Below are 24,137 nucleotides of genomic sequence, written 5' to 3'. Positions count from 1 at the left end.
TATCTCCAACAAACTTTGGATCCACAAATTAATCACTCTAGAAGAATGGGGCCAACCCGCCTATAAATCAAAAAAGATCACTTATCCTGGTGATGTCCCCATGATTCCTTACGCCTATACTTATTATGATTATATGGATGCTTGGGAATATATTTTCTATCACCAAAATGAATCATTTAATCACTCCTGGTTTATCAGTTGGGATTCAAAATTTCAACGAAATTTCCCTAGCTGGTTTTTCCAATGGTGGTGTGATCATGGTCCTAAAAAGGAACATCTTCCATCCCAAATTCAAAACTTAATCAATCATTTTTCCAAAAAATATCAAATCACTTCCAAAGAAATTGGATTTCCTATTGAGTTAATTTTTATGTCTAAATACAAAGTCTCTTGGATATTCAAATGGCAATATTCTAGAGAACAGGATATTATTCACCGAATTCATTCAGTTAAATGGTGGGATAAATGGAATTCAGACCGAACTCAAAAAATGGTCATGGATGAATTTCCCAATTCTCCTCCCAAACCAATCAAATCATCATCCAGTCAAACTTCCAGTAAATCAACTAGATCAAAGAAAGACATGCTTGCTCACATTCAAAAATTAATTGAAGAAGTGGACCAATTATCAGACGACTCAGAAACATCTGATGAAGCCTCCAGCCAACCTATAGCAGAATCATCCAAATCACAGGGCGTTTTTGGCACAAGATGGGCCGACTACCAAGACAGTCAAGATCCATATGATTTAGGATCTGACTAAATCACAAATCAACTGAAGGAATCTTTGACAGTACAAAGTTACTTTCAAAATTCCACCCACAAAAGCAGATCACGAGACTTTACTGTTCAAATCACTGTTCATGAACAGTAAAAGGAGCCGAAAGCAGATCACTGTTCAATCAACTATTCATGCACTGTTCACCGACAGAGCACTGTTCAATCACTGTTCAATCAAACTATTCATCAACAGGAATCAAGACCTCCTTTGCCTATAAAAGGAGCCTCATTTTTCATTTGTAATTAAGTTTTTTAGTTATCAGAGCCATAAGTTTTTAGTTTTGAAATTTTGTTGAAGGCAATATTGAGAGAGGATTAGAGAGTTTTCTTGGCAGAGTTTCTCCTCTTTTCTTCTTCTCTTTATTCCCCACAATTCTTCATAATCAATTGTAATATTTGAGTGTGAGTGTGAGTGCTTGTAACGCTTTGATTCTTCAATCAAGTAAGCATTCATTCATATCATTTATTTATTTTATTTAAATTATTTATTCATATATTGCTTGGCTGGTTCAACCGCCTTCAATATTATTGTTTTCATTTAATCATTTATTTTAATTATTTATTTTCATTATACTTGACTGGCTTTGCCGCTTTGATTCTTCAATCAAGTAAGCATTCATTCATATCATTTATTTATTTCATTTAAATTATTATTTATTTCATTAAAATTATTTATTCATATATTGCTTGGCTGGTTCAACCGCCTTCAATATTATTTTGTCATTATTTATTTTAATTATTTATTTTCATTATACTTGACTGGCATTGCCGCCTATCTTTAATTTTATTATTTGTTATTTTCATTTCCTTCTGCTTCTATATTCATACTCTGTCTCTTCCGCTTTCATATCTATCTTTTTGTTCTTCTTATTGTATACTCTACTCTTTCTCCCCTCTTTTGGTATCAGAGCCTAACCCGAATCGGTGTGCCAGGACGGACTCTGGGCCCCAGGAGGGGGAAGGATGGGTGTGTAATATCCCAATATCCCACATCGGTTGGAAAGGACAAGGTGTGATGCCTTATTAGTGCGATGCTACCCGGATCGGTGTGCCAGGACGGACTCTGGGCCCCAGGAGGGGGAAGGATGGGTGTGTAATATCCCAAAAAACCTTGAGGCCCGATGGACTGGGCCAAAGAGGACAATATCTTGATGCGGGTTGAGCCTGGGCTAGAAATGAGCCTGGGCTAGAAATGGTATCAGAGCCTAACCCGGATCGGTGTGCCAGGACGGACTCTGGGCCCCAGGAGGGGGAAGGATGGGTGTGTAATATCCCAATATCCCACATCGGTTGGAAAGGACACCCATCCTTCCCCCTCCTGGGGCCCAGAGTCCGTCCTGGCACACCGATCCGGGTTAGGCTCTGATACCAAAAGAGGGGAGAAAGAGTAGAGTATACAATAAGAAGAACAAAAAGATAGATATGAAAGCGGAAGAGACAGAGTATGAATATAGAAGCGGAAGGAAATGAAAATAACAAATAATAAAATTAAAGATAGGCGGCAATGCTAGCCAAGTATAATGAAAATAAATAATTAAAATAAATAATGACAAAATAATATTGAAGGCGGTTGAACCAGCCAAGCAATATATGAATAAATAATTTTAATGAAATAAATAATAATTTAAATGAAATAAATAAATGATATGAATGAATGCTTACTTGATTGAAGAATCAAAGCGGCAAAGCCAGCCAAGTATAATGAAAATAAATAATTAAAATAAATGATTAAATGAAAACAATAATATTGAAGGCGGTTGAACCAGCCAAGCAATATATGAATAAATAATTTAAATAAAATAAATAAATGATATGAATGAATGCTTACTTGATTGAAGAATCAAAGCGTTACAAGCACTCACACTCACACTCAAATATTACAATTGATTATGAAGAATTGTGGGGAATAAAGAGAAGAAGAAAAGAGGAGAAACTCTGCCAAGAAAACTCTCTAATCCTCTCTCAATATTGCCTTCAACAAAACTTCAAAACTAAAAACTTATGGCTCTGATAACTAAAAAACTTGATTACAAATGAAAAATGAGACTCCTTTTATAGGCAAAGGAGGACTTGATTCCTGTTGATGAATAGTTGATTGAACAGTGATTGAACAGTAAAGTCTCGTGATCTGCTTTTGTGGGTAGAATTTTGAAAGTAACTTTGTACTGTCAAAGATTCCTTCTGTTGATTATGATTTCAAACCTCCAACATGTTGCTGATGTTGTGGTCTTCTTCGTCTCCGTATTGGTAGGTATCATCCTCATCTGGATCAATATCTACATCGTCTTCTGATTCTTGATTAAGTGGATTGATTCTTTGATTTTTGAACATTTTATGATAAATAGCAGCTAAATCTGGATACATTGTTTTGTAATGAAAAGACGTAAAAACATCATTCCATACATAACGAAATCCTTGGTGTAAATATAATTTTGTATATTGATTTTCTTTTGCTAAAAAATATTTTGAATTAATGTGTTGGAGATTAAAATTGTCTCCATACACAGCAGCTCTCCAATGGCGTAGCTGTTGAGTGATTGGTCTGGAACATCTGCGTACCAGTTCGTCTTGGCGGAAATGATTAGTAGCATATTTTGATTTTTCAAAAGTGATTAGGTGGCGTGCTGGTTCCCATCCATGGATCCATTCTGGTGGAGTGGATGTGATGTGAACAGCAATATATCCTTGTTGTTTTAATGGTGCTGATTGGTGAGGTAAAAAGAGGCAGTGAATGGCCATTTTGATTAGTTCGGTACAGTTCTGGGCTTGATCTGTATGGGTGAATACAATGGTACCAACTAATCCCCAGTCAAAGAGGGTGGCCCAAATGATTGTTTTATTTTGAAAAATGAAATTGTGGAATGTTGGGGCATAGAGGCCAACACGATAAATACAGTAACTGATTTCGTGTGGACAACCAACATGATTAAGGGGAATATTTTCAGGGTCACATGTGGTACATTTGATATTGGAAGGATGCAAAGCAGCTTCCGAATATATATACATACCACGGGGACAGGTATTGGGTGATTGGATAAATGAGCGTAACATTTTTTGAAGAAAATTGAATTCATCATAAAATTGTTTTCTTTTGATTTGCCAAATGCGGGAAATAATATCACTGGGTAAGCCAGCTTGATGTAACCATTGAGAGAGAATTAGAGAGAGTTTTCTAACCCCAATTTTCCAGTCAGTTTAACAGACCCATGCATATTAAAGGTCTTAACTCTTAATTTAAAAACTTCGGGTTATCACTTCGACGAAGGTCGTCAACCCTTAGCCTTAATTTACAGAATTCATTATAAAGTCTCAGGAACTAATATGAACTTTAAAGCTAAACAACATAATGCTAAAGGTCATACTATGTTAATCCAGAGTCAATATCAAGATTTAAATATTCAAATTCCTAAATTAATCAAATGGTCAGATGTTAATTTACCCTCTGATTGGGTATTAACTGATGTCCGCAGTCCACAACCTATTCAAAACATATTAACAAACACTGAATTCATCTCACAATCTGATGATGGATCAGTTCGAATCTCTTTTGATAGAAATTCTAGATCTAATCAATCCTTAGGAGAAACCTCCTCACGTAGATCCTTTAATCAACCAATCATTGAGTCAGTCTCCTCTGAGAATATATCTCGAAGAGATCATGAAATAGAAAAAGATTTACAAAAAATTAAAATTCAGGAATTAGAACAACAATTACACAAATTAAGACTAGAAAATGAACTTAAAAATCTTAGATTAAAATCAATACATCACACTGGACAGTGATGAAGAAATACAATCAACACAATCACCAACAGCCTCAGATTTCATAGATCCCCAATTAAACACCTTAGATACACCATTTAAACCACATTGGAAACAATTAAATCAAGAAATGATGTCTGATAAAAATCACGACAAACTAATCAAATATAGACAATCACACACTAAAGATCAAAAAGAAGAAATTTGGCAAACTTGGAAACAAACAATGTTACAACTTAAATTTGATATTAAATTTTTTGATTTTCTTGAAAAATTTTATTATCCTTTAAACAATTTAAAAACTTTAACAAAAGAAAAATGGATTAAATCAGATAAATCCACAGTCCTGTCTAGTCATCCTCCCGCTGAGAAAATAATCATTCCCCATTTAAATAATCAAGTCATAGCTTCACCCTTTAAAACTTCCACAAATGAAAATAACGATTTAATTAATGAAACTAGGAAAGTCATTGAACAAAATAATTACACCAATCAAAGTCTAATTACAATAGGTAAGCAGTTAGACAAAATAGAAACTAAAATTGATAAATCTTCTAAAGAAGAAATTAAACCTCAACCACTGATAAAATTTCCAGATATTACAAAAGTCCCAACTCTTCCAACTAAAACTAATCAACTGAGTCAACTCTTAAAAGAATTACAATTAAAAACTTCAAAAAATGAAGCCTCTTCTTCCAATCTAGCTACCATCAACAATAAATCTTCTTCTGATACAGAATCAACTCAATCTTCCTTAGATAATCATATTAATAGACTTAAAAATCAAAAACCACGATTTAATAATTTTAAACAATGGAATAACAAACCATTACCTCCCGAATTCCAAGAATCCACCTCTAAAAATCAATTCTCTGTTAGTTCTGATAAACTATACGAATGGAATATCGATGGTTTAAAAGAACATGAAATATTAACCAAATTACACCACATGTCCATGGTTGCTAATAGTTATTTTACTAATCAAAACCTTCCCCAACCTGAAATTGTTGAATTATTCGTCACAGGTTTTACCGGTACATTACACTACTGGTGGGAAAAACATTTAACAGATCAATCTAAATCCGAAATCATTCATGCTGTTAAATTAGATGAAGAAGGATTCCCCATATTTGATGAATCAATAGGTCAAGGTGTCCCTGACGGTGTCAATACCTTGTTAGCCACAATTATTAGACATTTTATAGGAACCCCTACAGCTGTCACAGAAAGAATTCATAGTCAATTAACCAATTTACATTGTCCCACTCTTAGTGATTTCGAATGGTATGTCCAAACATTTACCACTGGAATCATGATGAGAGATGATAGTAATCAACCCTTTTGGAAAGAAAAATTTATTAATGGTCTACCCCAATTATTTGCTAGAAAAATCAGAAATGTCTTAAGTAATGATAGTGGTCACATAGACTACAATTCCTTAACTTATGGAGATATAGTTTCAATAATCAAAAAAGAAGGATTAAAAATGTGCACTGATATGAAAATAGCTAATCAACTAAATAATGATAAAAAGAAAACTAAATATGAATTAGGAAACTTTTGTCAACAATATGGTCTCTCTACTATAGCACCCTCTAGGCAAAACAAAATCAAAAACAAATCATATAAGAACACTCTTAGACATAATAAATATTCACATTCTAAACCTTATTATAAATCTCATAAGTTCAATAAACCTAATCCTGATAAATTCTATAAATCAACTAAACATAACAAAGATTCAAAAGATAATACTAAAATTAAATGTTTTAAATGTCATAAATTTGGTCATTTTGCTAATAACTGCAAAGCTAAGCAAACAATCAAACAATTAGAAATACCAGAAGATCAAAAACAAAACTTAATCAATATTTTAGGTCTACATAACACAGATAGTGAACATAGTGAAAACAATATTTACACTGAATCAAGTTCTGACGAATCAAGTATTCACACTAAATCAACAAGTGACACAAATACCCCTAAAATTACTTTAGGATGTCTAGATGCTTGTTGTCCAGATACCTGTTGTAATCAATCACTTAGCGTCTTAACCACTTCTACAGAAGATGAAGATATCATTTTAGAATTACTTAGTAAATTAGAAAATCCTGATGAAAGAATAGAATACATGAAAAAATATAAAAAGATAATCACTGATAATCACAAAGAAACAAATCAATATCATAAAAGTACTCAAAAAATATGTTTAACAGAAGCCTTGCAAACATTTAATAAATCCAAAAATAAACCCATAACTGTTCAAGATTTACAAACAGAAATTAAAACAATCAAGTCTGAAATTAAAGAATTACAAATGGAAAATCATTTCATCAAACATCGATTACAATTTATCCAGGAAAACCCCCATCCTAGTCAACCTGATGAGCAGGAAGAAGGATCTTCCCATCATAATTGTATAGCTTCAATTCAAAAAATCAAACTTAGAAAATGGCATATTAACATGACGATACTCATAAAAGATTTTCAATTAACAACAATTGCACTTTTAGATTCAGGTGCAGATTTAAATTGCATTCATGAGACTCTTATCCCTAATCAATATTATACCAAAACCAAAGAAAAATTAAATTCTGCCAATGGGAGTAAAATGGATTTACAATATGAAATTAATCAAGTCCAAATTTGTCATAATCAAATCCGTTATACAACCTCTTTTGTCCTAATCAAAAATATGACAGATCAAGTCATTTTAGGAATCCCTTTCCTTTCTCTCTTGTACCCCTTTGTCACAAACAATGATGGAATCATCAGTCACCCTTTAGGTGAAAAAATCAAATTTGATTTCTTGCTCCAATCAAATAATGTCCAGACTCTTCAAGATCAATCCATTTCCAAACAGATTAATCAAATCACAATCAACCATTCTTCTTTTTATTCTCCTTATCTTATCTTGTTTCACTCTTTCAATCAATCCTGCATTCATATATTGCAAATATTTAAAGATTTATTTTGCAAAATATATATGTATCTTTTTGCATACTTTTCAACTATCTGCATATATTTTAATCATTCTCATTACAACATGTCTCGCCCCAGCGGCTACATAATCATCAACAGCACATCTGTTCCAATTTGGAGTGGAGAAAATTCTGCAAAGAATTTCCCAACCCAATTTGAAATCGATACCCCCCAAAGAGCCTTAATCAATTTCATTTGGAATAAAACCCATTTTGAATCACCAGAAGAAAAATCAGATTTTATCCAAACCTTAGACAACCTTTGTTTTTATTTACAATCAATCAAACAAAAACCCGACAGTAAATACTATTCCCATTATATCTTATTCACAGGCCCAAACCCTGGCCTTTATAAAACTTGGTCCCAAATAGCCCATGAAATAGCAGGCCAAATCAATACCCAATATTCCAGTCTGGGTTGATTGATTCATTAGAGGCAAAACTATAATGTTCTTCATTAATTATGTTTGGGATTTGATTAAGTGATGACCTAGAGCTAGTACTTAATCTAGAACTAGTAGAAGAATTAGATCTAAATAATTTATCCATTTTCAAATTTTAATTTTTAAAACTCTATTAATTCAAATTTATTATTACCATATGATTGCTCTCTTCCCTTGACCTCTCAGACCGCTCCTCTCATGCCTCACCTGGGACTTATTGTTCAGACACGGACCATTTACTGTTCAGCTAGGGACGAACACGAATGACAACAATAAAGTTGACTTAATAAACCTTTAGAAATTAAGACAAGGAAATGAATGAATTAAACAGATATAATATGCAGATATCAACTAAATTCTATTCTTTACTGTTTACTGTTTACTGTTTATCATATCACACCTTTTTCTATATGCTTTCTACTTTTTTTAGCACCCGTAGAATATTATATCTGTTTAATTCATTCATTTCCTTGTCTTAATTTCTAAAGGTTTATTAAGTCAACTTTATTGTTGTCATTCGTGTTCGTCCCTAGCTGAACAGTAAATGGTCCGTGTCTGAACAATAAGTCCCAGGTGAGGCATGAGAGGAGCGGTCTGAGAGGTCAAGGGAAGAGAGCAAATCATATGACAATAGTAAATTTGAATTAATAGAGTTTTAAAAATTAAAATTTGAAAATGGATAAATTATTTAGATCTAATTCTTCTACTAGTTCTAGATTAAGTACCAGCTCTAGGTCATCACTTAATCAAATACCAGACATAATCAATGAAGAACACTATAGTTTCACCTCTAATGAATCAATCAACCCAGACTGGACTATTCCTCCAGTTTCCCCTAGTGAAATTTACCACCATAAAACTTGGTCTTTGTCCTCCTTTAAAAGTGAATCACATATTAAAACTGTTGAACAAGTTTACACAATCAATAAAGATCATGAAACCTGCCAATTACTTACTAAATCAAACATCAATCAACATTTAAAAGATGGATATAAATTCATGCATATAGGATTAGTTCAAATAGGAATCAAACCCCTCACTAAATTAGGAACCAATTCATCTATACTACTGTGTCTTAGAGATGCAAGCTTTAAAAACTTTCATCAAAGTGTCTTTGGAGTTATAGAAACCAGTCTATGTAGTGGTCCTGTTCATTTTGACTGTTATCCCAATTTTCCAGTCAGTTTAACAGATCCATGCATATTAAAGGTCTTAACTCTTAATTTAAAAACTTCGGGTTATTACTTCGACGAAGGTCGTCAACCCTTAGCCTTAATTTACAGAATTCACTATAAAGTCTCAGGAACTAATATGAACTTTAAAGCTAAACAACATAATGCTAAAGGTCATACTATGTTAATCCAGAGTCAATATCAAGATTTAAATATTCAAATTCCTAAATTAATCAAATGGTCAGATGTTAGTTTACCCTCTGATTGGGTATTAACTGATGTCCGAAATCCAACACCTATTCAAAATATATTAACCAACACTGAGTTCATCTCACAATCTGATGATGGATCAGTTCGAATCTCCTTTGATAGAAATTCTAGATCTAATCAATCCTTAGGAGAAACCTCCTTCCGAAAATCCCTTCATCAACCAATCATTGAGTCCGTCTCTTCTGATAGTATATCTCGAAGAGATCATGAAATAGAAAAAGATTTACAAAGAATTAAAATTCAAGAATTAGAACAACAACTACACAAATTACGATTAGAAAATGAACTTAAAAACCTTAGATTAAAATCAATTCACCACACTGGACAGGTAAGTCAACCTCGTTACAGTGATGAAGAAATCCAATCCACACAGTCACCCACAGCCTCAGATTTCATAGATCCCCAATTAAACACCTTAGATACACCATTTAAACCACATTGGAAACAATTAAATCAAGAAATGGTATCAGAGCCATAAGTTTTTAGTTTTGAAGTTTTGTTGAAGGCAATATTGAGAGAGGATTAGAGAGTTTTCTTGGCAGAGTTTCTCCTCTTTTCTTCTTCTCTTTATTCCCCACAATTCTTCATAATCAATTGTAATATTTGAGTGTGAGTGTGAGTGCTTGTAACGCTTTGATTCTTCAATCAAGTAAGCATTCATTCATATCATTTATTTATTTTATTTAAATTATTTATTCATATATTGCTTGGCTGGTTCAACCGCCTTCAATATTATTGTTTTCATTTAATCATTTATTTTAATTATTTATTTTCATTATACTTGGCTGGCTTTGCCGCCTATCTATCTTTAATTTCATTTTGTCATTTTCATTTCCTTCCGCTTCTATATTCATACTCTGTCTCTTCCGCTTTCATATCTTCATATCTTGGTGCTAACCTCTTTTGGTATCAGAGCCTTATATAACCTCTTTTGGTATCAGAGCCTTAAGTGTTCCGATCTATATGCTTACTACTTCTTTTAGCACCCGTAGAGTTTTATATCTGTTTAATTCATTCATTTCCTTGTCTTAATTTTTAAAGGTTTATTAAGCCAACTTTATTGTTATCATTCGTGTTCGTCCCTAGCTGAACAGTAAATGGTCCGTGTCTGAACAATAAGTCCCAGGTGAGGCATGAGAGGAGCGGTCTGAGAGGTCAAGGGAAGAGAGCAATCATATGGTAATAATAAATTTGAATTAATAGAGTTTTAAAAATTAAAATTTGAAAATGGATAAATTATTTAGATCTAATTCTTCTACTAGTTCTAGATTAAGTACTAGCTCTAGGTTGTCTTCACTTAACGGTAGTAATACCTTAGGAATAGATAAAAAAGAACATATTAATTGTCCCTCCTGTAGTCCATCTTGTAGTAATTCTAAATTCCCTAGTAAATCTATCAGTAATAATTCTAATAAATCTCTAGGATCGTCTAGTAATAATCAAAAATCTAAATTTACAAATCAAAATGAAAACTGCCAACGAATCAATCCTAATCAATGGAGACCAAATTACAAATATCTAAACCAAGAATTTCAATTAGAAAAACATAAAAATCAATTATTAAATTACCAACAATCACACACTAAAGAACAAAAAGCCCATATTTTATCTAGTTGGAAAGAAACAATGATAGATCTTAAAACTAATATCTTATTTTTTAATTTTCTCGAAGATTATTATCCTTTACTAAACAAAAAAGAAACAAGAAAACCACCAGATAAATCAAAAGTCGTGTCAAATCACCCCTCTAAAAACCTTAAGTCTTCCTCTTCCTGTATAAATCCACTCCTTAATCCTAGTCTAAATACTTTAGATAAACCATCACAAGAAAATCCAGGATCACCTCCTTCAAAACTTACTAAAACACGAAAACAAACTTCAATCACCATTCATGATCTCCAATCTGAATGTAAATCAATCAAAAAAGAAATAAAAGAATTAAAAATTCAACCAACATCCTCTAATCAAACTCTATATCCCCAACCTACACCTAAAAAATGGCACATTCAAATCACCATAATCATTCAAAATTTTCAATTATCCACTATTGCACTTTTAGACTCTGGTGCAGATTTAAACTGTGTTCAAGAAGGTCTTGTACCTAGTAAATATTATACCAAAACCAAAGAAAAATTAAATTCTGCTAATGGTAGTAAAATGGATTTAAAGTATCAAATTAATCAAGCCCATATTTGCCACCAAAATGTTTGTTTTATCACCTCCTTTGTTCTGATTAAAAATTTAATCGATCCAGTCATATTAGGCACCCCTTTTCTCTCTTTGTTATACCCCTTCACCACAGAACATGATGGAATCATCAGTCACCCTTTAGGTGAACAAATCAAATTTAAATTTATTCAGAAATCAAACAATATACACCAAAATTCTAATTTCATTCAACATAAAACTAAACATCTCCATTATTTACAGGATGAAATTAAATATAAACACATCGAAAATCAATTATCTACCTCTTATAATCAACAAAAAATCAATGATTTCCAACAACATTTAATCAAAGAAATCTGTGCAGAAATCCCTAATGCCTTTTGGCATAGAGCTAAATATATTGTTAAATTACCTTATATAAAAGATTTTGATGAAAAGAATATCCCTACTAGAGCTAGAGCTATTCAGATGAATCAAGAATTAATGGAATATTGCAAATCAGAAATTAATGATCTTTTAAATAAAAAATTAATTCGTCCTAGTGAATCCCCTTGGTCTTGTTCTGCTTTTTATGTTCAGAAAAATGCTGAATTAGAAAGAGGATCCCCTAGATTAGTAATCAATTATAAACCATTAAACAAGTGTCTTCAATGGATTAGGTACCCTATTCCAAATAAACAAGACTTAATCAAAAGACTTAATCAAGCAACTATTTTCTCAAAATTCGATATGAAATCAGGCTTTTGGCAAATAGAAATCAATGAATCAGATAGATACAAAACTGCTTTTGTTACTCCATTTGGTCATTATGAATGGAATGTAATGCCCTTTGGTTTAAAAAATGCTCCTAGTGAATTCCAACATATGATGAATGACATCTTTAATCAATACAGTCATTTTACCATTGTTTATATAGATGATGTCTTAGTTTATTCACAATCCATAGATCAACATTGGAAACATTTAACAACATTTTTAAACATAATCAAACAACATGGTTTAGTTGTTTCTGCCTCGAAGCTCAAATTATTCCAAACCAAAATCAGATTTTTAGGCTTTAATATTTACCAATCCCAAATCACTCCTATTACAAGAGCCATTGAATTTGCTAATAAATTTCCTGATGAAATTTTAGATAAAAATCAATTACAAAGATTTTTAGGATCTTTAAATTATATTGCTGACTTTTATAATAATTTAAGAATCAAATGTAAGCCTTTGTTTGATCGTTTAAAATCAGAACCTCCACCTTGGTCTTCCACTCATACTAAGCTTGTTCAAGAAATCAAACTCCATGTTAAGACTCTTCCTTGTCTTGGCATCCCTTCCCCTTCTGCATTCAAAAGAAATGGTATCAGAGCCTAACCCGGGTCGGTGTGCCAAGACGGACTCTGGGCCCCAGGAGGGGGAAGGATGGGTGTGTAATATCCCAATATCCCACATCGGTTGGAAAGGACAAGGTGTGATGCCTTATTAGTGTGAGACTACCTTTCCTTTCAAGACGCGTTTTGGGTGTGTAATATCCCAAAAAACCTTGAGGCCCGATGGACTGGGCCAAAGAGGACAATATCTTGATGCGGGTTGAGCCTGGGCTAGAAATGAGCCTGGGCTAGAAATGGTATCAGAGCCTAACCCGGGTCGGTGTGCCAGGACGGACTCTGGGCCCCAGGAGGGGGAAGGATGGGTGTGTAATATCCCAATATCCCACATCGGTTGGAAAGGACAAGGTGTGATGCCTTATTAGTGTGAGACTACCTTTCCCTTCAAGACGCGTTTTGGGTGTGTAATATCCCAAAAAACCTTGAGGCCCGATGGACTGGGCCAAAGAGGACAATATCTTGATGCGGGTTGAGCCTGGGCTAGAAATGATCACACCACCATTGGAAAAACCAGCTAGGGAAATTTCGTTGAAATTTTGAATCCCAACTGATAAACCAGGAGTGATTAAATGATTCATTTTGGTGATAGAAAATATATTCCCAAGCATCCATATAATCATAATAAGTATAGGTGTAAGGAATCATGGGGACATCACCAGGATAAGTGATCGTTTTCTAACATCTTTTGTTCTAATCAAAGATTTAATAGATCCAGTCATTTTAGGAACTCCTTTCCTTTCTTTACTATATCCATTCACCATACACCATGATGGACTATCTAGTCAACTCTTAGGTGGAACCATCAAATTTAATTTCATACCTTATAATCACATCTTAGAAAAATCTTCTAAGTATTCTAATCAAATTCAAAATAAAACCAAACATTTAGAATCCCTTCGAGAAGAAATCAAATATAAACAAATAGAAAATCAACTGTCACAATCTAGTCTTCAAAATCAAATTAATCAATTTCAACAAACTTTAATCAGTAAAGTTTGTGCAGATAACCCTAATGCCTTTTGGCATCGGGCTAAATATATTGTTAAATTACCTTATATAAAAGACTTTGATGAAAAGAATATTCCTACTAGGGCTAGAGCTATTCAGATGAATCAAGTCATCGTAGGAATCCCTTTCCTTTCTCTATTATACCCATTCATCACAAACCATGATGGAATTATCAGTCACCCTTTAGGTGAAAAAATCAAATTCGATTTCTTGCTTCAATCAAATAATATCCAGACTCTTCAAGATCAATCTATTTCCAAACAGCTTAATCAAATCCAAATTCATCGTCCTCCTTTTTCTCTTCCATTTTTAGAGCAATCATGTTTTTATCCATTTCAAATCATTAAAACTTTATTTTGCAAAATATATTTATATATCTTTACATCTTTTTCAAATCTTTGCATTAGTTCAAAATATCTTTTATCTAATCATTCTCATTACAGCATGTCTCGCCCAAGCGGCTACATGATAATCAACTGCAATTCAGTTCCAATTTGGAGTGGAGAAAATTCTGAAAAGAATTTCCCAACCCAATTTGAACTAGATACCCCCCAAAGAGCCTTAATCAATTCCATTTGGAATAAAACCCATTTTGAATCACCAGAAGAAAAATCAGATTTTATCCAAACCTTAGACAACCTTTGTTTTTATTTCCAATCAATCAAACAAAAGCCTGATAGTAAATACTATTCCCATTATATCCTATTCACAGGCCCAAACCCTGGCCTTTATAAAACCTGGTCCCAAATAGCCCATGAAATAACAGGCCAAATCAATACCCAATACCGAGGCTATTACAGTCTCCATGAAGCCCTTGAAATCACCCATAGAGAAATAGACTACAATTCCTTAACTTATGGAGATATAGTTTCAATAATCAAAAAAGAAGGATTAAAAATGTGCACTGATATGAAAATAGCTAATCAACTAAATAATGATAAAAAGAAAACTAAATATGAATTAGGAAACTTTTGTCAACAATATGGTCTCTCTACTATAGCACCCTCTAGGCAAAACAAAATCAAAAACAAATCATATAAGAACACTCTTAGACATAATAAATATTCACATTCTAAACCTTATTATAAATCTCATAAGTTCAATAAACCTAATCCTGATAAATTCTATAAATCAACTAAACATAACAAAAGAGGGGAAGAATATGAAATCAATGCCTTGAACACCAAATTCAAACCTTACTCCACAACAATGCCATTCACCAACTTCACATTAATCATCTCCAACAAGATCTAGATTATTGGACCAACAAATCAAACCAAGCCTCAACCAGCCATTCCAATCAACCTTTCCAGTTAATTGACAATCCTTATCCTTTAATCAAAAGTTCCACCTTACCTTGGGACCCTGTCCGTATCTTTTTCTATCCTAATCAATGGCTACAACAGGCTGGTTTACCCAGCGATATTATTTGGCAAATCAAAAGAAAACAATTTTATGCTAAATTCAATTTTCTTCAAAAAATGTTACGCTCATTTATCCAATCACCCAATACCTGTCCCCGTGGTATGTATGTATATTCGGAAGCTGCTTTGCATCCTTCCAATATCAAATGTACCACATGTGACCCTGAAAATATTCCCCTTAATCATGTTGGTTGTCCACACGAAATCAGTTACTGTATTTATCGTGTTGGCCTCTATGCCCCAACATTCCACAATTTTATTTACCAAAATAAAACAATCACTTGGGCCACCCTCTTTGACTGGGGATTAGTTGGTACCATTGTATTCACCCATACAGATCAAGCCCAAAACTGTACCGAACTAATCAAAATGGCCATTCACTGCCTCTTTTTACCTCACCAATCAGCACCATTAAAACAACAAGGATATATTGCTGTTCACATCACATCCACTCCACCAGAATGGATCCATGGATGGGAACCAGCACGCCACCTAATCACCTTTGAAAAATCAAAATATGCTACTAATCATTTCCGCCAAGACGAACAGAAGAAGATGTAGATATTGACCCAGAAGAGGATGATACCTACCAATATGGAGACGAAGAAGACCACAACATCAACAACATGTTGCAGGTTTGAAATCATAATCAACAGAAGGAATCTTTGACAGTACAAAGTTACTTTCAAAATTCCACCCACAAAAGCAGATCACGAGACTTACTGTTCAAATCACTGTTCATAAACAGTAAAAGGAGCCGAAAGCAGATCACTGTTCAATCAACTATTCATGCACTGTTCACCGACAGAGCACTGTTCAATCACTGTTTAATCAACTATTCATCAACAGGAATCAAGACCTCCTTTGCCTATAAAAGGAGCCTCATTTTTCATTTGTAATCAAGTTTTTTAGTTATCAGAGCCATAAGTTTTTAGTTTTGAAGTTTTGTTGAAGGCAATATTGAGAGAGGATTAGAGAGTTTTCTTGGCAGAGTTTCTCCTCTTTTCTTCTTCTCTTTATTCCCCACAATTCTTCATAATCAATTGTAATATTTGAGTGTGAGTGTGAGTGCTTGTAACGCTTTGATTCTTCAATCAAGTAAGCATTCATTCATATCATTTATTTATTTTATTTAAATTATTTATTCATATATTGCTTGGCTGGTTCAACCGCCTTCAATATTATTGTTTTCATTTAATCATTTATTTTAATTATTTATTTTCATTATACTTGGCTGGCTTTGCCGCCTATCTATCTTTAATTTCATTTTGTCATTTTCATTTCCTTCCGCTTCTATATTCATACTCTGTCTCTTCCGCTTTCATATCTTCATATCTTGGTGCTAACCTCTTTTGGTATCAGAGCCTAACCCGGATCGGTGTGCCAGGACGGACTCTGGGCCCCAGGAGGGGGAAGGATGGGTGTGTAATATCCCAATATCCCACATCGGTTGGAAAGGACAAGGTGTGATGCCTTATTAGTGTGAGACTACCTTTGGATGGGTGTGTAATATCCCAAAAGAGGTTAGCACCAAGATATGAAGATATGAAAGCGGAAGAGACAGAGTATGAATATAGAAGCGGAAGGAAATGAAAATGACAAAATGAAATTAAAGATAGATAGGCGGCAAAGCCAGCCAAGTATAATGAAAATAAATAATTAAAATAAATGATTAAATGAAAACAATAATATTGAAGGCGGTTGAACCAGCCAAGCAATATATGAATAAATAATTTAAATAAAATAAATAAATTGAAACTATATCTCCATAAGTTAAGGAATTGTAGTCTATGTGACCACTATCATTACTTAAGACATTTCTGATTTTTCTAGCAAATAATTGGGGTAGACCATTAGTAAATTTTTCTTTCCAAAAGGGTTGATTACTATCATCTCTCATCATGATTCCAGTGGTAAATGTTTGGACATACCATTCGAAATCACTAAGAGTGGGACAATGTAAATTGGTTAATTGACTATGAATTCTTTCTGTGACAGCTGTAGGGGTTCCTATAAAATGTCTAATAATTGTGGCTAACAAGGTATTGACACCGTCAGGGACACCTTGACCTATTGATTCATCAAATATGGGGAATCCTTCTTCATCTAATTTAACTGCATGAATGATTTCTGATTTAGATTGATCTGTTAAATGTTTTTCCCACCAGTAGTGTAACGTACCGGTAAAACCTGTGACTAATAATTCAACAATTTCAGGTTGGGGAAGGTTTTGATTAGTAAAATAACTATTAGCAACCATGGACATGTGGTGTAATTTGGTTAATATTTCTTGTTCTTTTAAACCATCGATATTCCATTCGTATAGTTTATCAGAACTAACAGAGAATTGATTTTTAGAGGTGGATTCTTGGAATTCGGGAGGTAATGGTTTGTTATTCCATTGTTTAAAATTATTAAATCGTGGTTTTTGATTTTTAAGTCTATTAATATGATTATCTAAGGAAGATTGAGTTGATTCTTTATCAGAAGAAGATTTATTGTTGATGGTAGCTAGATTGGAAGAAGAGGCTTCATTTTTTGAAGTTTTTAATTGTAATTCTTTTAAGAGTTGACTCAGTTGATTAGTTTTAGTTGGAAGAGTTGGGACTTTTGTAATATCTGGAAATTTTATCAGTGGTTGAGGTTTAATTTCTTCTTTAGAAGATTTATCAATTTTAGTTTCTATTTTGTCTAACTGCTTACCTATTGTAATTAGACTTTGATTGGTGTAATTATTTTGTTCAATGACTTTCCTAGTTTCATTAATTAAATCGTTATTTTCATTTGTGGAAGTTTTAAAGGGTGAAGCTATGACTTGATTATTTAAATGGGGAATGATTATTTTCTCAGCGGGAGGATGACTAGACAGGACTGTGGATTTATCTGATTTAATCCATTTTTCTTTTGTTAAAGTTTTTAAATTGTTTAAAGGATAATAAAATTTTTCAAGAAAATCAAAAAATTAAAATTCAGGAATTAGAACAACAGTTACACAAATTAAGACTAGAAAATGAACTTAAAAATCTTAGATTAAAATCAATACATCACACTGGACAAGTTAGTCAACCTCGTTACAGTGATGAAGAAATACAATCAACACAATCACCAACAGCCTCAGATTTCATAGATCCCCAATTAAACACCTTAGATACACCATTTAAACCACATTGGAAACAATTAAATCAAGAAATGATGTCTGATAAAAATCACGACAAACTAATCAAATATAGACAATCACACACTAAAGATCAAAAAGAAGAAATTTGGCAAACTTGGAAACATTGTTAGATATTGTCCTCTTTGGCCCAGTCCATCGGGCCTCAAGGTTTTTTGGGATATTACACACCCAAAACGCGTCTTGAAGGGAAAGGTAGTCTCACACTAATAAGGCATCACACCTTGTCCTTTCCAACCGATGTGGGATATTGGGATATTACACACCCATCCTTCCCCCTCCTGGGGCCCAGAGTCCGTCCTGGCACACCGATCCGGGTTAGGCTCTGATACCATTTCTAGCCCAGGCTCAACCCGCATCAAGATATTGTCCTCTTTGGCCCAGTCCATCGGGCCTCAAGGTTTTTTGGGATATTACACACCCAAAACGCGTCTTGAAGGGAAAGGTAGTCTCACACTAATAAGGCATCACACCTTGTCCTTTCCAACCGATGTGGGATATTGGGATATTACACACCCATCCTTCCCCCTCCTGGGGCCCAGAGTCCGTCCTGGCACACCGATCCGGGTTAGGCTCTGATACCATTTATAGCCCAGGCTCAACCCGCATCAAGATATTGTCCTCTTTGGCCCAGTCCATCGGGCCTCAAGGTTTTTTGGGATATTACACACCCAAAACGCGTCTTGAAGGGAAAGGTAGTCTCACACTAATAAGGCATCACACCTTGTCCTTTCCAACCGATGTGGGATATTGGGATATTACACACCCATCCTTCCCCCTCCTGGGGCCCAAAGTCCGTCCTGGCACACCGATCCGGGTTAGGCTCTGATACCATTTATAGCCCAGGCTCAACCCGCATCAAGATATTGTCCTCTTTGGCCCAGTCCATCGGGCCTCAAGGTTTTTTGGGATATTACACACCCATCACGCGTCTTGAAGGGAAAGGTAGTCTCACACTAATAAGGCATCACACCTTGTCCTTTCCAACCGATGTGGGATATTGGGATATTACACACCCATCCTTCCCCCTCCTGGGGCCCAGAGTCCGTCCTGGCACACCGATCCGGGTTAGGCTCTTCATTTCTAGCCCAGGCTCAACCCGCATCAAGATATTGTCCTCTTTGGCCCAGTCCATCGGGCCTCAAGGTTTTTTGGGATATTACACACCCAAAACGCGTCTTGAAGGGAAAGGTAGTCTCACACTAATAAGGCATCACACCTTGTCCTTTCCAACCGATGTGGGATATTGGGATATTACACACCCATCCTTCCCCCTCCTGGGGCCCAGAGTCCGTCCTGGCACACCGATCCGGGTTAGGCTCTGATACCATTTCCATTTCTAGCCCAGGCTCAACCCGCATCAAGATATTGTCCTCTTTGGCCCAGTCCATCGGGCCTCAAGGTTTTTTGGGATATTACACACCCAAAACGCGTCTTGAAGGGAAAGGTAGTCTCACACTAATAAGGCATCACACCTTGTCCTTTCCAATAGATGTGGGATATTGGGATATTACACACCCATCCTTCCCCCTCCTGGGGCCCAGAGTCTGTCCTGGCACACCGATCCGGGTTAGGCTCTGATACCATTTCTAGCCCAGGCTCAACCCGCATCAAGATATTGTCCTCTTTGGCCCAGTCCATCGGGCCTCAAGGTTTTTTGGGATATTACACACCCAAAACGCGTCTTGAAGGGAAAGGTAGTCTCACACTAATAAGGCATCACACCTTGTCCTTTCCAACCGATGTGGGATATTGGGATATTACACACCCATCCTTCCCCCTCCTGGGGCCCAGAGTCCGTCCTGGCACACCGATCCGGGTTAGGCTCTGATACCATTTCTAGCCCAGGCTCAACCCGCATCAAGATATTGTCCTCTTTGGCCCAGTCCATCGGGCCTCAATATTTTTTGGGATATTACACACCCAAAACGCGTCTTGAAGGGAAAGGTAGTCTCACACTAATAAGGCATCACACCTTGTCCTTTCCAATGAAAAATGAGGCTCCTTTTATAGGCAAAGGAGGTCTTGATTCCTGTTGATGAATAATTTAATTGAACAGTGATTGAACAGCGCTCTGTCGGTGAACAGTGCATGAATAGTTGATTGAACAGTGATCTGCTTTCGGCTCCTTTTACTGTTTATGAACAGTGATTTGAACAGTAAAGTCTCGTGATCTGCTTTTGTGGGTGGAATTTTGAAAGTAACTTTGTACTGTCAAAGATTCCTTCTGTTGATTATGATTTCAAACCTCCAACATGTTGTTGATGTTGTGGTCTTCTTCGTCTCCATATTGGTAGGTATCATCCTCTTCTGGGTCAATATCTACATCTTCTTCTGATTCTTGATTAAGTGGATTGATTCTTAGATTTTTGAACATTTTATGATAAATAGCAGCTAAATCTGGATACATTGTTTTGTAATGAAAAGATGTAAAAACATCATTCCATACATAACGAAATCCTTGGTGTAAATATAATTTTGTATATTGATTTTCTTTTGCTAAAAAATATTTTGAATTAATGTGTTGGAGATTAAAATTGTCTCCATACACAGCAGCTCTCCAATGGCGTAGCTGTTGAGTGATTGGTCTGGAACATCTTCGTACCTGTTCGTCTTGGCGGAAATGATTAGTAGCATATTTTGATTTTTCAAAAGTGATTAGGTGGCGTGCTGGTTCCCATCCATGGATCCATTCTGGTGGAGTGGATGTGATGTGAACAGCAATATATCCTTGTTGTTTTAATGGTGCTGATTGGTGAGGTAAAAAGAGGCAGTGAATGGCCATTTTGATTAGTTCGGTACAGTTTTGGGCTTGATCTATATGGGTGAATACAATGGTACCAACTAATCCCCAGTCAAAGAGGGTGGCCCAAGTGATTGTTTTATTTTGGTAAATAAAATTGTGGAATGTTGGGGCATAGAGGCCAACACGATAAATACAGTAACTGATTTCGTGTGGACAACCAACATGATTAAGGGGAATATTTTCAGGGTCACATGTGGTACATTTGATATTGGAAGGATGCAAAGCAGCTTCCGAATATACATACATACCACGGGGACAGGTATTGGGTGATTGGATAAATGAGCGTAACATTTTTTGAAGAAAATTGAATTTAGCATAAAATTGTTTTCTTTTGATTTGCCAAATGCGAGAAATAATATCGCTGGGTAAACCAGCCTGTTGTAGCCATTGATTAGGATAGAAAAAGATACGGACAGGGTCCCAAGGTAAGGGTGGAACTTTTGATTAAAGGATAAGGATTGTCAATTAACTGGAAAGGTTGATTGGAATGGCTGGTTGAGGCTTGGTTTGATTTGTTGGTCCAATAATCTAGATCTTGTTGGAGATGATTAATGTGAAGTTGGTGAATGGCATTGTTGTGGAGTAAGGTTTGAATTTGGTGTTCAAGGCATTGATTTTTGTGTTTGAGTTCATGAACTCGGAATTCTAAGGGATGTTCTATTTCAAGGATATCAAGTGGGTCTCTAGATTGATTAATGGGGTGCTGTGGGTTAACAAGAAAAGTGATTGGGCGAAGTTGATTATGTTGCATTTTGTGGGCTGATTGGGAACTAGAAGCTTGATTAGAAATAATTTGTTGGACGGAACGGAGAGTTTTGGAAAACTCTGGATCCATTCTAACCCAAGGGTGAACAAAGGCTTTTGGACCTAATTCTCTATGGGTGATTTCAAGGGCTTCATGGAGACTATAATAGCCTCAGATTTCATAGATCCCCAATTAAACACCTTAGATACACCATTTAAACCACATTGGAAACAATTAAATCAAGAAATGATGTCTGATAAAAATCACGACAAACTAATCAAATATAGACAATCACACACTAAAGATCAAAAAGAAGAAATTTGGCAAACTTGGAAACAAACAATGTTACAACTTAAATTTGATATTAAATTTTTTGATTTTCTTGAAAAATTTTATTATCCTTTAAACAATTTAAAAACTTTAACAAAAGAAAAATGGATTAAATCAGATAAATCCACAGTCCTGTCTAGTCATCCTCCCGCTGAGAAAATAATCATTCCCCATTTAAATAATCAAGTCATAGCTTCACCCTTTAAAACATCCACAAATGAAAATAACGATTTAATTAATGAAACTAGGAAAGTCATTGAACAAAATAATTACACCAATCAAAGTCTAATTACAATAGGTAAGCAGTTAGACAAAATAGAAACTAAAATTGATAAATCTTCTAAAGAAGAAATTAAACCTCAACCACTGATAAAATTTCCAGATATTACAAAAGTCCCAACTCTTCCAACTAAAACTAATCAACTGAGTCAACTCTTAAAAGAATTACAATTAAAAACTTCAAAAAATGAAGCCTCTTCTTCCAATCTAGCTACCATCAACAATAAATCTCCTTCTGATACAGAATCAACTCAATCTTCCTTAGATAATCATATTAATAGACTTAAAAATCAACTCGCATCAAGATATTGTCCTCTTTGGCCCAGTCCATCGGGCCTCAAGGTTTTTTGGGATATTACACACCCAAAACGCGTCTTGAAGGGAAAGGTAGCATCGCACTAATAAGGCATCACACCTTGTCCTTTCCAACCGATGTGGGATATTGGGATATTACACACCCATCCTTCCCCCTCCTGGGGCCCAGAGTCCGTCCTGGCACACCGATCCGGGTTAGGCTCTGATACCATTTATAGCCCAGGCTCAACCCGCATCAAGATATTGTCCTCTTTGGCCCAGTCCATCGAGCCTCAAGGTTTTTTGGGATATTACACACCCAAAACGCGTCTTGAAGGGAAAGGTAGTCTCACACTAATAAGGCATCACACCTTGTCCTTTCCAACCGATGTGGGATATTGGGATATTACACACCCATCCTTCCCCCTCCTGGGGCCCAAAGTCCGTCCTGGCACACCGATCCGGGTTAGGCTCTGATACCATTTATAGCCCAGGCTCAACCCGCATCAAGATATTGTCCTCTTTGGCCCAGTCCATCGGGCCTCAAGGTTTTTTGGGATATTACACACCCAAAACGCGTCTTGAAGGGAAAGGTAGTCTCACACTAATAAGGCATCACACCTTGTCCTTTCCAACCGATGTGGGATATTGGGATATTACACACCCATCCTTCCCCCTCCTGGGGCCCAAAGTCCGTCCTGGCACACCGATCCGGGTTAGGCTCTGATACCATTTATAGCCCAGGCTCAACCCGCATCAAGATATTGTCCTCTTTGGCCCAGTCCATCGGGCCTCAAGGTTTTTTGGGATATTACACACCCATCACGCGTCTTGAAGGGAAAGGTAGTCTCACACTAATAAGGCATCACACCTTGTCCTTTCCAACCGATGTGGGATATTGGGATATTACACACCCATCCTTCCCCCTCCTGGGGCCCAGAGTCCGTCCTGGCACACCGATCCGGGTTAGGCTCTTCATTTCTAGCCCAGGCTCAACCCGCATCAAGATATTGTCCTCTTTGGCCCAGTCCATCGGGCCTCAAGGTTTTTTGGGATATTACACACCCAAAACGCGTCTTGAAGGGAAAGGTAGTCTCACACTAATAAGGCATCACACCTT

At 35.5% G+C, this 24,137-nt stretch overlaps 1 protein-coding gene across 1 annotated transcript in view; it reads left to right on the top strand.

Annotated features, from left to right (window-relative positions):
• Positions 1–763, top strand: part of LOC132803616 (uncharacterized) — a 30,391-nt gene extending 29,628 nt beyond the window's left edge. The window contains exon 4 of the mRNA XM_060816877.1: positions 418–763. Within this exon, the coding sequence (XP_060672860.1) occupies positions 418–763 (346 nt within the window). The remainder of the gene's footprint in view (positions 1–417) is intronic.
• The last annotated feature ends 23,374 nt before the right edge of the window (positions 764–24,137 follow it).

This window comes from Ziziphus jujuba, chromosome 1, assembly GCF_031755915.1.
Source record: "Ziziphus jujuba cultivar Dongzao chromosome 1, ASM3175591v1".
Taxonomy (NCBI): Eukaryota; Viridiplantae; Streptophyta; class Magnoliopsida; order Rosales; family Rhamnaceae; genus Ziziphus; species Ziziphus jujuba.
The sequence above is the reverse complement of the archived record's forward strand: the minus strand, read 5'-3'. Positions and strand labels throughout refer to the sequence as shown.